Source organism: Papaver somniferum, unplaced genomic scaffold (assembly GCF_003573695.1).
Source record: "Papaver somniferum cultivar HN1 unplaced genomic scaffold, ASM357369v1 unplaced-scaffold_57, whole genome shotgun sequence".
Classification (NCBI taxonomy): Eukaryota; Viridiplantae; Streptophyta; class Magnoliopsida; order Ranunculales; family Papaveraceae; genus Papaver; species Papaver somniferum.
Window position 1 is genome coordinate 1,451,012 of NW_020648415.1, and position 13,507 is coordinate 1,464,518.

Consider the following 13,507-nt stretch of genomic DNA (forward strand, 5'->3'; position numbering starts at 1 on the left):
GGAAGAAATTGGTGTATTATCTTGGTAGATCGGTTTATTGTGCAGATACTTCTCGTTGTCAAATCTAGTGCAAATGGAATTAGAGGTTCCAATGTGATGGAATATTTCTCTGGCAATTTCTATGTTATCATGTATTGATATTTGTTGGACGAAGGCGCTATGGTACGGGGCTTATTAAAAAAGGGAGGAGAAGGCGTATATGATTAATCAAATTTTTTGAAATTATTTTGTAAATTACATTGCATAGGCTTATGGGCTAGAATTGAAAAGGCTTCGATGGGTGGTCGAGAGTGATGTTGGTGTAATTCATGAAAGGATGAATGTTTAGGTTGCTAAGAGCAACTGCAGTGGTGCGATCAAAACCAAAGATCAAAGATCAAAAAAAAGACCAAATTTTGGGTTTAGTCCGTGTTGTGACGTAACGGTTAAAAAAGATCAAAGATTAAAATTTCGTCAGGCGGACTTTAAAAGTCCGCCCCATTTTTTTTTTTCATCAGGCGGACCTTAAAAGTCCGCCCCATTTATATTTTTTGTAACTTTCATCAGGCGGACTCTAAAAGTCCGCCCCATTTTTTCGAAAATTTCATCAGGCGGACTTTAAAAGTCCGCCTCATTCTTTTTCTTTTTTATTTAATTTGAATTTTCATCGGGCGTAATTTAAATCTCCGCCCGTTAACAAGCGTACTTTAAATTTACGCCCAGCAACAAGCGTACTTTAAATTTACGCCCGACTATATTAGAATTTGGGATTTGGTCGCGACCATATTTGGTCTGGAATTTGATCTTTGGTTGGGATTTGATCTTTACTCCGTCCCACTGTGTTACAATCTCATCCCAAATTTTTGGTTATACTCGCCCACTGTGGATGCTCTAAAGAAGCTGCCGACTATAATTATTAGATGATGATGAGTGGCTCCCATTTGACCTCTGATTTTGATGCACATCCTAACCTTTCCCTGATTATACCAAGTCGAAGTACTTTTTCTCGCAAACTTTCCTTGTTTCAAACCAAGCGTCCCCTACCCTGTAAAATGCATTGGGAATCCACTAAAGTAGATATGAGGCGATCCCTCCTCGCTTTTGAGCACGCGGTCCCGTAACGGAAAGACAACTATGCCGATAAATAAAAGAAATCTTCGGCTGGGACAGTATGTCAAAATCAAACTCTCACTCTCAAAATTCTAGGGCTTACCCTGTGGGAGCTAATCTTTGTGGTGTAGAGTGGGAGCTAATCTCAACGGATCATAATTATCACCAGCAGCGACTCTGTATTTTATCTTTTCATTTCAAAATCCAAATGTTGCGATTATTTAGATCTAGGGTTAATTCCATTTCCTTCTATACCTTCTGTACCAGTAATAATGATATCAATTCATCTCCGGATTATCTGAGACTGTATCTGTTGATGTCTCTAAAAAGAGTTGATTTCAGAACCACATCCCAACCGGATTCAGTTATTACTAGAAAACTATGGGTTCACCAAACCCTACATTTCAAAACTCATTGCTAAGCATCCGTCATAGTTGTTATCGGATCCTCTTAAAACACCTAAATCCCAAATTGGGTTTTTTCTCATGGAATTGAACTAGCAAACTTCAATTCAAGGAACCCATACACTTTGAGGCTGAGATTAGATTCCCAAATAATACCATCATTTAATACCCTTAAGAGCATTCTTCATACGGACAGCAATATCATTACAATTCTTAAGGGTTCATATAGGGTTCCTCGACGTAAATGTAGTTGAAAGTTTGATGGTAAACCTAGAGAGTTTGAGATGTTAAGGTCCCCAATCTAATATTTCAAAGTTTCTAATAACACAACCTAGATCAGTTATGGGAGATGCTGATAAATCTAAAAGGATTCTGGAAAAGGTTAAAGGAATGTGTTCCAATCCTTTGCTTGCAACATTACAGAAGGGCATTGGCAGCAGTAAGTGAAGCCAATTGGAGAAAATAAATGAATGCTTACGAGAGAAGGGGTTGGTCTGAGGATCAAATTCAAACAGCATTTAGGAAAAGTCCTCATTGCATGATGGTTTCTCCGAAGAAAATAACTGCAGTTATGGATTTCCTTGTCAATGAAACGGGTTATGATTCACTAAGTATTGTGGGAACCCCAAAGATTTTTAGCAATAGCTTGAAGGAGAGGATAGTCCCTAGGTGCTCTGGTATAAGAATTTTTGTCCGGAAGGGTTTGATGAAGGGAAAAATTCCTCTGTGGTCACTTGTAGTAGTGACAGATAAATCCTTTTTAGACAAGTTTATGAAACCGTATGGGCAAGAAGCTCCTGCATTGATGAAGGTATTCCAAGGTCAATTGAGTTACCAAGAGCTGCTTCTGAAATGGAGGACTTTTAGAGATGAATATGGGGGTAAGTAGATTATCTGAATTTGAATTTCTTGTGTGCATTGTCTTTCTGCCATTTGTTTAGTTCCTGCAAGTCTTATGAATTTAGCTCATAGTTTTTTTACCGATACTTGCCACTTTTCTTGTTCATCCTAAATCAGTATTATGTGCGTGGCCATTTTCAAACTTCGATACAGATTATGCTTTCACTGAGTTCATGGTTTTCTTTGTGATCTCTTAACTGCTGAAACACAAATTAATGCTAGAAACATACAACTGAACAAAATAAATCGTCATAACATTTTCTTTTATCTACAAGCACAGTTGATATACAACCATATTTGAAAGGTTCATAACTAGAATACATAGACAGACTTATGCCATTGAGCTGATATTCTTTTTAAACAATTCTTAAACACACATGGTACTTAAAAGATACACCAAGTACTCTAAATTGATGTTGAACAATTTGATTCGATGTTTGGCTGTGAAACAGAAGGAAATATACTTTGGGCATGTATGCGCGGTTTGTTGATTGATTTTGAAAGTCTGTGTACTGTATTATACTCATAAGTGTTCATACAGAAACTAACTAGATTCTTCAGCTTATCTGTACTCTTGCCTACACAATGATAATCCCATCAAACTGAGTAGCTAGTAGATTGAACTTGAAGCTTGAAAGTTTGTTATTTTGCTAATCTTTAATGGAACTTTTAACAGATACAAGTTCAAATCACCTTAATCAGATTTTATGATTGTTTTATAGCAGATTTTATGATTGAAACGCCTTTAAAAAATCATTCAAGAGTTGAACTAAATCCAGTTTGGGTTTGAGTCGGTTAGAATCCTAATTTGGCTGAGTTAACTAAATGTATAACAGGGTGGTCTTTTGACGACTGACTAGGGTGTATATTCACTTAGAAGTTAGAACTATACATACGGAATTCTGTAAGAATCCTTTTTAAAGGGACTCTAACTTTTTCTATGCTGTTGTACGTCAGTTTTATGTATCTATCTGTCAGAACTTTCTTAGCGTCACATATATACATCAATCACCTTTTATAATCAAAGCCTTAGTGAAATTTTCAGCAAACTGAAGAAAAGAAGCAACATGACAAATGGCTAAGAGACCATTAGTAATCGAAAAATTCCACATAGATGAAAAAAAAATAGAGTTCAAGCCTTTTTGAAAAATTCAAAAGCTTTAAAGGGGCTGTTTTATTTGGTTTTAGTTTGAGTAAAGGCATTCATTCCTAGTAAAAGGCCGTACCCTCGACACTCGTATTCTTCTTCTATGACTTTTGTCTTTTAGTTGACCGTCACAATCAACACACAAAAAACAAAATCACCATTCTTCATTCTTGACTATCTCTATCTCAAAAACCCATCCATGTGTAGGTTTTTGTTTTCAAGTTCTTAAATTTCATCATACATATACAGTATCTAATACATGAGCTTACTATTAGTTGTTGCTGTTGAGTGTTTGACAAAAAATGAAATAACATAGTTCTTGTTTTTGTTTTTAGTAACATCAAGTTTTGATTCTGACTCTTTCAAAAGGTGTAACCATTTTTGCATTCATTTTTAAGTTATTTTCTCTCTTTACCATTCAATGTTGTCTTTCGAGAAAGAGACATAGACTTTATTTGTCCGTATTTTTCTGAAAGTTCAACTGTTTTCTTAATGTGTGACATATAGTCAAGTATTACTTCGAAGAGCAAGGAGCAAAACTCGCTTATTGCACCAAAAGATCCAAAGCTCATAATTCCCGCCGTAGAGCCACCAAAATTTTGTTCTCCAAGACCTGTCAGTGAGCTTGATGCTGCTGCGGTTAAGCTTAAGAGTTACGGGACTCGAAGAAACCTCCCAGATTGTGCAGTTGTAGTGGAAGCGCTCTGGTAAGGAACTCGCAATCTCTCATCTCTATTATCTAATCAATTCTTTTTTTCAAATGCTAGTTTATCATTTTAGTACGTCTTATCTAATTTGGTTTCCCTTTCAAATGTTATCGGTGGAAAGCATTGGAGTTTGCTGCTCTCAAGCGAAGCTTGGTATCATTCTTCAACATTGAAAAACCAGAAACCTCTATTTCACGATGGGCACATGCAAGGACAAGAGCTGCCAAGGTACTCCTCACTTGACTAATAACCATATATAGTTGCAAAAGTTTTGTTTGGACTTGGTTTCCTTACTGATATTATGTGTACCAATTTGGTCAGAGAGTGTCCCCCATTGAACTGTTTTGGTCAGAAAATCTCTTTCAATCATTGTAAACTTATTATGCAGGTTGGAAAGAGTTTATCCAAGGACGAAAAGGCACAAAACTAGTCTTGCAACATTGGTTTAAAGCTGTAAGTTCAGGGACCTTGATTAGTATGAACTGTCTGAGAAAAGCACTAAAAGTTTTAAGTCAAAGTTAATTTGACCCCTAATATTTCGGAATGGTCATAACTTACATTTGTTTTATGATGTATGGTTCAAAAGTGATAGCAATGAGCAGTCAACACCGTTAGATGCTTCTAAAGCTCTGTCCCCTAATAGACTTACTTCCTTTATATTTGTTCTCGTAATTTCATGTTGAAGGTTTGATGCTGGAGATGGCAAAGAAGTAAGTCATGAATGATGCTCAAGGAACGATTTGCAACATAATTGCATCAAATATCTTGGACCAGTAAGTCTCTTCATAACTCTTAAATAGAATAAAAAATTAAAGATTGAAGCTTTGTTATTCATTTCTTTCGTATATCGTTTGTGCAGTTACAGAAGGGAGCATATGAAGTACTTTGTACAATGCGGGTAACTTGTTTTAGCCAGAGCAGGTTGTTTGTCGAAACAGTTTAGCTAAATGGATATGTATCCTCAGCACGGCAAGGTCATTGTACCAAGGAATAAAGGAAGAGATGGTCTTAGATGACCTTGTTTTTACTTGTACCTGTATTTTCTTCTTCTGGGCAATTCCTTTTTGACCATGTGTAATGTAATTTCCATAAATCTCCATACGAGTAACTGATCTGAAACGTTTCATCAGGTATTTTTTTTTTTTTTCCGAAGGAAGAGGCGAACCTCTAAATTTCATTGATAAGTAAGATTGCTTACATCAAGTGTTTATACGTCACAGATGAAAAACATGATAAAATACAAATATGTTATATCACAATTAAAATTAAATTGTAATACATATAAATAGAGCTGCACATGGGCCGGTTCGGACCGGGTTTTTGTGGGAACCGGTACCTGTACACGGAGTTTACCGGTTCCTCAATTTGTGTACCTGGACCTGTACCGGTAAGACCGGTCCGGTTCCAGACCGGTACCGGGTTTTTACCTGAACTTTGAAACACATGCTAACAAGTAACAACAAACTCACTCAACATATAAAGTTCAACATTACAAGTTACAACTTAGACTTAAAATAACAAAGGTTTATAACAACATCACACACTTGAGTTCAAAATAACAAAGGTTTAAAACAACATTACACACTTAATAAGTTCAAAATGACAAAGGTTTAAAACAATATTACACACTTAAGTTCAAACATCCAATGGCGCTGGCTGCACTATCATGGAGTTTAATTCAAGCATTTTTTAGCAGAGAATCCCATAAGGCTGCAACAAAAAAGTAAAACAATAAGACAACAAGATAGAGAAACGAGAAAGGTTTTCAATCAAAGCAGCTTACAAGAAACTATATGAGCAACATTACAACATTAAGTCTACTGTCAGTGATCAAACGCCAAACAAACATTAGGTTCTACACACTGATTTCTCATGATTCTATATTTAGATTTTGAATGGTAATATTTGCTAATATGTTCAATCCAAACCTAAGTTCTATCCAAACCTAATTACAAAGACTAATTCATACAAACCCCTTCAACTGAATCCAAATCATTCACCACCCAAATTCATATCAACAGAACAACTTTATCAATTGTATTTACCAATACTAGATCCATTTCTACATAAGAACACCAACAGCAACACCCAATTCATCTTCCTCCCAAAACAATCCAATTAATTCTTAAATACAACTTAAAACCCTAGTTTCTAATTCTCCTATGCAGAACCTTAAACCATCAACCCAAATTCAATCCTAACCAATTCATCTTCTTCATCTGTGGATTCCAAAACAGTCACCCTTATTCATACTAACCCTAATTTTTGGGTTTTTGGGAAAAACAGGGGAAAACCCTAACTTTCTACAAACTCAAAAATTAAACCTCATGCAAAACTCTAACTCAAAATTTACAGAAGACTCATCTTTAATCTATCAGCACAAATCAACTTCAAGGAAAGAAATCAATCAATTCAGAAACCTAAATAATCTTACCATTTTCTACTTCTTTCAGAACTCAAACAACAGCATCAGCGTCAGTGCGTCACCTTATTCGTTAAGCTTATTAAGAATCTTTGTTTACTTTGTAGAGGAATCAGTAAACAAGAACCCAAGAAGATTCAGAAGAAAAACAAGGAAACCAAATTTCTAAATTGAGAAAAAAAAGAGAAAAAAAATTGAGATTCAAGCCAGGAGTCCAGGACTAACCTTGAATCTGTGGGGGGTGAAAAATGATATGTATGAACAAAGAAATTTCACGATCTATGGTGCCTGTTGTTCACTTGTTCTTGTTCTCGTCTTCAGACTCTTCATGAAGGAGGAGTTCAGATCGGGAAAAACGAAAAAAATAAAATGAAATACCCTATGTTTGAAGATGAGACTAAACCTACAAGGGATGGCTAGGATGTAGTATCCTAAAAAATATCAATGGCTCTAATTTACCGGGTATTTCGGTCCGGTACAGATCGGGAATAGGCCAGAACCAATACCTGTACCGGTCTGTTCCGGGTATTAACATTCAGAACCGGTACCTGTACTGGCTACTCCGGGTCTGGGTCGGTACAGGTCCGGGAATTATGGGTTTGGAGCGGGTCACCGGGTCTGGACCGGGTCTTGTGCAGCTCTACATATAAACTAAAAAACATGAATTTCACCAACAAATTTGATGATATTTTAGGAATGGCCAGTGAATTAAAATTCTACCATTTTGATTTGAAGAATTTGTCTTCTTCATTGCCTTCTTCAATAAGATAAAATTGTCCCAAAAGGGAGTAGTTTGCACACAACATCATCTGGTATGTGAAATGGACCGAATGGTGTCAATGTGCTCTAAATGGGCCATGGCCCACATTTGGCTGCCATTGCGGGTGTGAAAATAACAAACAATCCAATCTCTCGCACAAAGAAGAATGATAGAAATATGGCATGAATGAGCAAAATGATTGTCAGTCATTTGGTTGGACTAATAAAGAGTTTAGGATTGAAAATAGCGAGTTATTAGCCGTTACAAACAGTCAAAGTGTTTTAAATCACGATAGTGACGATTTCAGCATTTACGACACAAAAACTTCAAAAATCAAAACGACACAAAAGAGACAATAGGGTTGATTTATATTGTACATCAAACCCACTAAATTAAGAAGACAAGAAGATGATCCGATCTAGTTCGAAAGATTTAAACCGGGGAAACCCAGTGCAGTGATGCTCCTTGGTTGAAAAGTAACGAAGCTACTCGATCATTTCTTCTTTTGACAGCTTCGAAGAAAGGTGTATTTCCAAAGTTATCTGATCAACATTAGCTTACAAGTGCTACTAAGAAATAAGCTAACAACTTGCCTGCAATGTTTACACTAATACCTTCTTGAATTAGAAATGTGTTTATGGGGTTGCAGCCTAGTTTATCCCCTGCATAGGTCTGAAGCTTAACCTCAATGTGACACTTGCTTGCCATATTCGTAACCTACCTTTAGAATGAAGTTAGGAAACGACTGAATTGAGAAAGAACTGAACAAAGAAATCAAGCTAGAAAAACTATAGATAAAATCACTTTCGTATAGATAGGAAAAATAAATAAAAGGAAAGTGTACGTGGTGGATAGGATCAGATCAGGTTCCCTGTAAGAGGAGAATATCCATTGAAGCTCCTATAATGGAGTTGCTAACTCTAAGCCTTAATGGATAAAGTTTTGCTGATTAAGCATTCTTAATATGGTACTGCTTATCTAGATCATTAAAACAACTTCCAAATCAAGAACTGATCATCAAAAAAGGCATGAGACTTGAGAAGTATTAAGTAAACTGTTCAAGTTATAGAAACTGTAAGTGGATGTTATTATCCAATAATCCAAATCATCAATGTAACTACGAACTTATCCACAATTTTTCTAAGCCTATATATACTCGTCCACAGTTCATTAACCAAACTACATTTACTTATCTTTGCTTCTTATATTCTTATATCTCTGCTTACCAGTTTGTTAAATTGTTTGATTTCATCTGTTTTTTTAATCATCGACATGGATAAAGTGGAGGACTCTGCAAGTCATAATGATCGATTACCACCTTCCAAACTAATCACAATTCTCTGTATTGATGGTGGAGGCGTCCGAGGAATTATCCCAAGCACCATTCTAGGATTTCTTGAAGCTAAACTACAGGTATAATAATAATTTTCTAAGTAATGCATGCATTGATTTTACTGTATGTTTACAGTCTCTCTTTTTGTCTGCTCAATGTTGATCCCATCAGTTATAGCTAATATTGAATTATGTTGTGCAACTAACTATATAGGAATTGGATGGTCCAGATGCAAGAATTGCGGATTATTTTGATATCATCAGTGGGACAAGTACTGGTGGACTTGTGACAGCCATGCTGACTGCACCAAATGCACAAAACCGCCCGCTATTTGCAGCTAAAGAAATACCGCAGTTCTACCTCGACCACTGCTCAAGGATCTTCCCACAACCGAATCGGTATATTATGTACTTTTGTTGATTTTTTGGATTGCTTGATCAAGTATTATCGCATTATTGTTGGTTGTACTATGTTCTTAATTTGGTTTTTTACATATGTAGTGGGATTTTTGACAATGCCAAAAAGTGGATTCATGACATGGTTGGAGGACCTAAATACGATGGCCAATATCTTCACAGACTTTTGAAAGAGTTACTCGGAAATACTAGATTGCATCAAACGTTAACTTCCGTTGCTATTCCAGCCTATGATATAAAGTTAAGACACACCTGTATTTTTACAACTGAAAAGGCAAATAGCTCTTTAGTAGAGGATCCACTACTCTCCGATGTTTGCATTGGCACTTCTGCGGCACCGACTTATCTTCCTCCTCACCGATTCCAAGTGAAAGCTAAAGTCAATGAAAAGGAACAAGTACGAGAGTTCAACCTCATCGACGGTGGGGTAGCTGCCAACTGCCCGGTAAGAATACACATATTAATTAGTTCCGTTCTATGAATCTAAATATAGAAGTTCTTGTCACTGAGATTCTGATCAATACAATTCTCCATGTATGCAGATCATGCTTCCATATGGACTGCTTCCCGGAGTCTGCAAGGGAAATCCAAATTTCTTCACCCAAGGAAAGGGAAAAGTTCTGATACTATCATTAGGGACAGGGTCATCAACAAGAGTAGAGGCAGAAAAGCAAGAAATAACAGCTGACGTTGCAGCTAAATGGGGAGTTGCGGACTGGTTACGCTACACAAATGGACTCAGCGATTTGTTCTCTCCAGCGGAGTCTGATATATCGTATTACGACAATGCATGTATCCAAGGTCTCTCTCAACTCTGGCTCGGTGCTAGTCAAATCGAGTTCTTCAGAATTCAACATAACTTCACCAAGACCGAAAGTAGTTCATTATCTTCAATGGACATAGCAACAACTGAAAATCTGAAAAATCTTGTCAGACTAGGCCAGGATTTGTTAAAGAAACCCGTTACACAAGTGAGTGTCGAGACAGGTCAACTTGAACCCGTTGTGCATAATGATCAACAAAATATCCAGGAAGAAACAAACGAAGAAGCACTCGTGAGGTTTGCCAAACTGTTGTCAAGTGAAAAGAAGGATCGGCTTGGAAAAAACTACAGTAAAGTCTCGGATAAAGAAAGTGCCATGGATGCTAGTTTGTTATCAAGTTGTCTCTAGTGCTCGTATTATTGTGCACATTATCATTCTCCTAGTGCCATGGATGCTAGTGGTGTTATTGTAATACTCAAATTTGTGCACATTATCTATCCATAAATCTTTTATTTTCCTTCTCGTACTATTCACGAATCTCATCGTTTCGCTGTACTGGAGTGCTGGTATAGTCGATGATTATATATCTTCTATTAAATTTAAACATGTACTTCTATCGTTAGCGTATCCAAATTAAAAGATACAGTTATTTTTTTACTATGTCTCGTCTCACTTCTGTGTCTCTATTATTTATTTTTCTATGATGCTTATTTGGTGCAAATTATCCACATGGGCCTCATCAGGAAACGACATCATTGTATAATGAACTAACATGTTCCCTCCACATCCCTTTGAAATACTCAGGCTATGCCCTTCTTGGGTAATCGGCAACAAAGTACACAACCTCGTACCTCTCCCAATGTTCCAACCCATGATGCTACAAACCCTAATGTCGAGTTGAATTTAAATGCCTGTGGTGCTCAAACTCCTGATGATGGACTTCAACATCTGCAGTTCCGAAACAGACAAATGTAACAGTTACTACAGGTTACATTACATAACATCTGGCAATGATGGTGAAATGTGTCATGGATCAGAGTTGTTTGAGTCCATGAAGGCTACTGAAATCTCAGCTGATAACTACATGTTCAGCATTTTTATTCATGGAAGGAAGGGTAGCTGGTCTAGAAACGTTAGATGATTTGTGCCCAGTAGAGTTGAATTTTCATTCTCCTACCAGAAACTCTGAGGAGGAGGAGTTTGACGCACTCATGTTAACTGAAGAGACTGTTTTCCTCATGGCAATGAGGGTTTGAGCATTATCAGGATTTTTGTTGGATGTCCAAACATTAAAGATGAGTCTTAGAATTTCTCTTAGTTTTATACAACAATACTCTTTTAACTCTTCATTGGTCTCAAGCAACTATGAAGTATTTAGTTGTATTAGTTGCACTTTTGTTTAGTAAATTTGGGTTCTTTTTTTTTTCTTCTAATCTGTCACAGTAATCGCTGATGCATATTTCAATATGGCTGTAATTGCACCAACATTTCAGTTTGCTGGAAACTGAAATCCATATGTTTGTACTCTAGAGTTCATTGTTTAAGATGTTCCTAACTAGGTCTTTTCTTCCTTGTTCTGAAACTATGTTTTGCGCTTTTTTCCTGCTGGCAAATTTGCAAATTTTCCACAGTTATAGATGCCTTCATGAAAGTTGTTCGATAACCTTACATAGTTTCCTTGCTTATGCAGGAAAGTCTCTTACATTAAGACCAGGCCACATGAGATATGGTACATTGATTGTGTACGGCCTTTGTCATTTCACATATGGAAATTTGTTCATACGATAAGCAGTAATATCTCAAGGAACAACATTAACACCTCCAAAGGCAGCAGCATTATTGGTTTTCATCAGATGTTCGTTTTCTTTTAGAACTAATATTACTTTCAGCTAATTCATCACGTTTGCGTGTTGCTTCTTTATCTGCAGCTGCTTCGGTTGTAACTTTAGAGGTTTTCTTCAAATAAGAATCTTGTTTTTTTCCCATTGTACTCGTCACTGAAACTAAGCTCTCGACGTAGCTCTTCGAGGAAAAACAACCATCGACTATATCATTTATATTCAGGATCGTAACACAATTATCCTTGCGGTCGTATAAACCGAGAAAATCACCAACCTCTATCAAGGAACGGGGTTGTGCAGTAATGCTTTCTTGGGTAATGGTGAATTCCTTTGTCCAAGATTCTCTCACTCCATAATTCTGCATAATCCATACATCAAGATAAACGTCACAGACACTAGAAACTAAGCAAAGGGAATCTCCCAGCACTCCGACATCCAAACTCTGTTCTGGAAATGTCATAGTTAATTCATGAAATGGCAAATCCATGAACTTTTCACTGTTAATATCGAAGCAAATTATAGTTTCTACACGAGTAGCGGTATCACCTGACCAATGAGTAGCTTCACCTAACCAATGAAGAACGCCATTCAGAAGCGCACCAGCAGTTTCATCAGAACACGCATAAGGGATGTTTTGGCCTCTACTCCATGAACCATCTGTGTATGAATAAACTTCAGAAAAATCGTTAAGCTTGCCGTCATCACTAGACTCACCAGTTCCAATGCATACCAACTTGTAGTTATCAGTTTTGGCATCGTAACCAAACCCATAGGAAAGGTGTTTTACGTCCGCCGGTGCTCTTACGATTTCCTTGTACTCTCTTGTTGATGGGTTCCAAAGAAATAATTCTTCACTAGGAGTGGTCAATAATAAAATCAAGCCATTGCAAGATCCCATAATCCAATGGTTATTAATGTCGTTATTGTCGTTTGGGTAATCCAGCAGAACAGCTCCATCGTGACAGAAACTGTCATGGCATAGATTAAACTGAATCGAATAGATTGATTGAATTAATTGAGTGCATACAATTACATGAGACTGTTCTTATATACAAGAACTGAAGATACAAAACAGGAAAGATCTCTAACTTGGTCAGAAAGAAATATACAAGAATATACACAGAAGATATACAGTAACAACCTATCTATATCTGGAAAGAAAGATATCTTGGATATCTTGTAACACCCCCCCGCAAACTCAACATGGGATAGAGGACATGTTGAGTTTGGAGAGCAAAAGCTTGAGACGCACAGAGGACAATGCCTTAGTGAAAAGGTCAGCAGGTTGCAACTCAGAAGAAACAAAGGATAAGGTTATAGTCCGTTTCTTGTACTGATGACGAACGAAGTGGCAGTCAATCTCAATGTGTTTAGTACGTTCATGAAAGACATCATTATGAGCGATGTGAATAGCAGCCTTATTGTCGCAATATAGTGGAGTGGGTGCTGTCAGATGAACTCCCATATCCCCTAGAAGCCAGCACAGCCAAACTATTTCTGAAGTTGAATGTGCAAGAGATCTATACTCTGCCTCAGCGCTAGAGCGTGAAACTACATTTTGTTTCTTACTGCGCCAGGATATCAAAGAATTACCCAGAAATAAACAATACCCTGTAGTTGAACGTCGATCTTGATGTCTCCTGCCCAATCTGAATCTGAATATGCACGAAGACAGAGGTCAGAAGTGGATGAGAATTTAACACCTTGATACAAAGTGCCTTTGA

The 13,507-nt window shown here is 37.0% G+C and overlaps 2 protein-coding genes across 2 annotated transcripts; both read left to right on the forward strand.

Moving 5' to 3' along the window:
- Nucleotides 1-2,255: 2,255 nt before the first annotated feature.
- LOC113343355 (IQ domain-containing protein IQM4-like) lies at nucleotides 2,256-4,433 on the forward strand. The gene is made up of 3 exons (XM_026587576.1): nucleotides 2,256-2,374; nucleotides 4,048-4,247; nucleotides 4,369-4,433. The coding sequence occupies exons 1-3, from the start codon at nucleotides 2,363-2,365 to the stop codon at nucleotides 4,418-4,420; spliced, it is 264 nt and encodes an 87-aa protein (XP_026443361.1). The 5' UTR covers nucleotides 2,256-2,362; the 3' UTR covers nucleotides 4,421-4,433.
- Nucleotides 4,434-8,701: 4,268 nt separating this feature from the next.
- Nucleotides 8,702-10,350, forward strand: LOC113343265 (patatin-like protein 2). The gene is made up of 4 exons (XM_026587511.1): nucleotides 8,702-8,842; nucleotides 8,976-9,160; nucleotides 9,263-9,623; nucleotides 9,721-10,350. Exons 1-4 carry the CDS (start codon nucleotides 8,702-8,704, stop codon nucleotides 10,348-10,350), a joined length of 1,317 nt encoding a protein of 438 aa, XP_026443296.1.
- The last annotated feature ends 3,157 nt before the right edge of the window (nucleotides 10,351-13,507 follow it).

Coding starts and splice junctions, on each gene's coding strand:
- LOC113343265 (XM_026587511.1), top strand. CDS start 8,702: ATGGATAAAGTGGAGGACTCTGCAAGTCATAATGATCGATTACCACCT. Junction 9,161..9,262: donor ATCTTCCCACAACCGAATCG/GTATATTATGTA, acceptor TTACATATGTAG/TGGGATTTTTGACAATGCCA. Junction 9,624..9,720: donor GGGTAGCTGCCAACTGCCCG/GTAAGAATACAC, acceptor CCATGTATGCAG/ATCATGCTTCCATATGGACT.
- LOC113343355 (XM_026587576.1), top strand. Junction 4,248..4,368: donor GTTGTAGTGGAAGCGCTCTG/GTAAGGAACTCG, acceptor ATCGGTGGAAAG/CATTGGAGTTTGCTGCTCTC.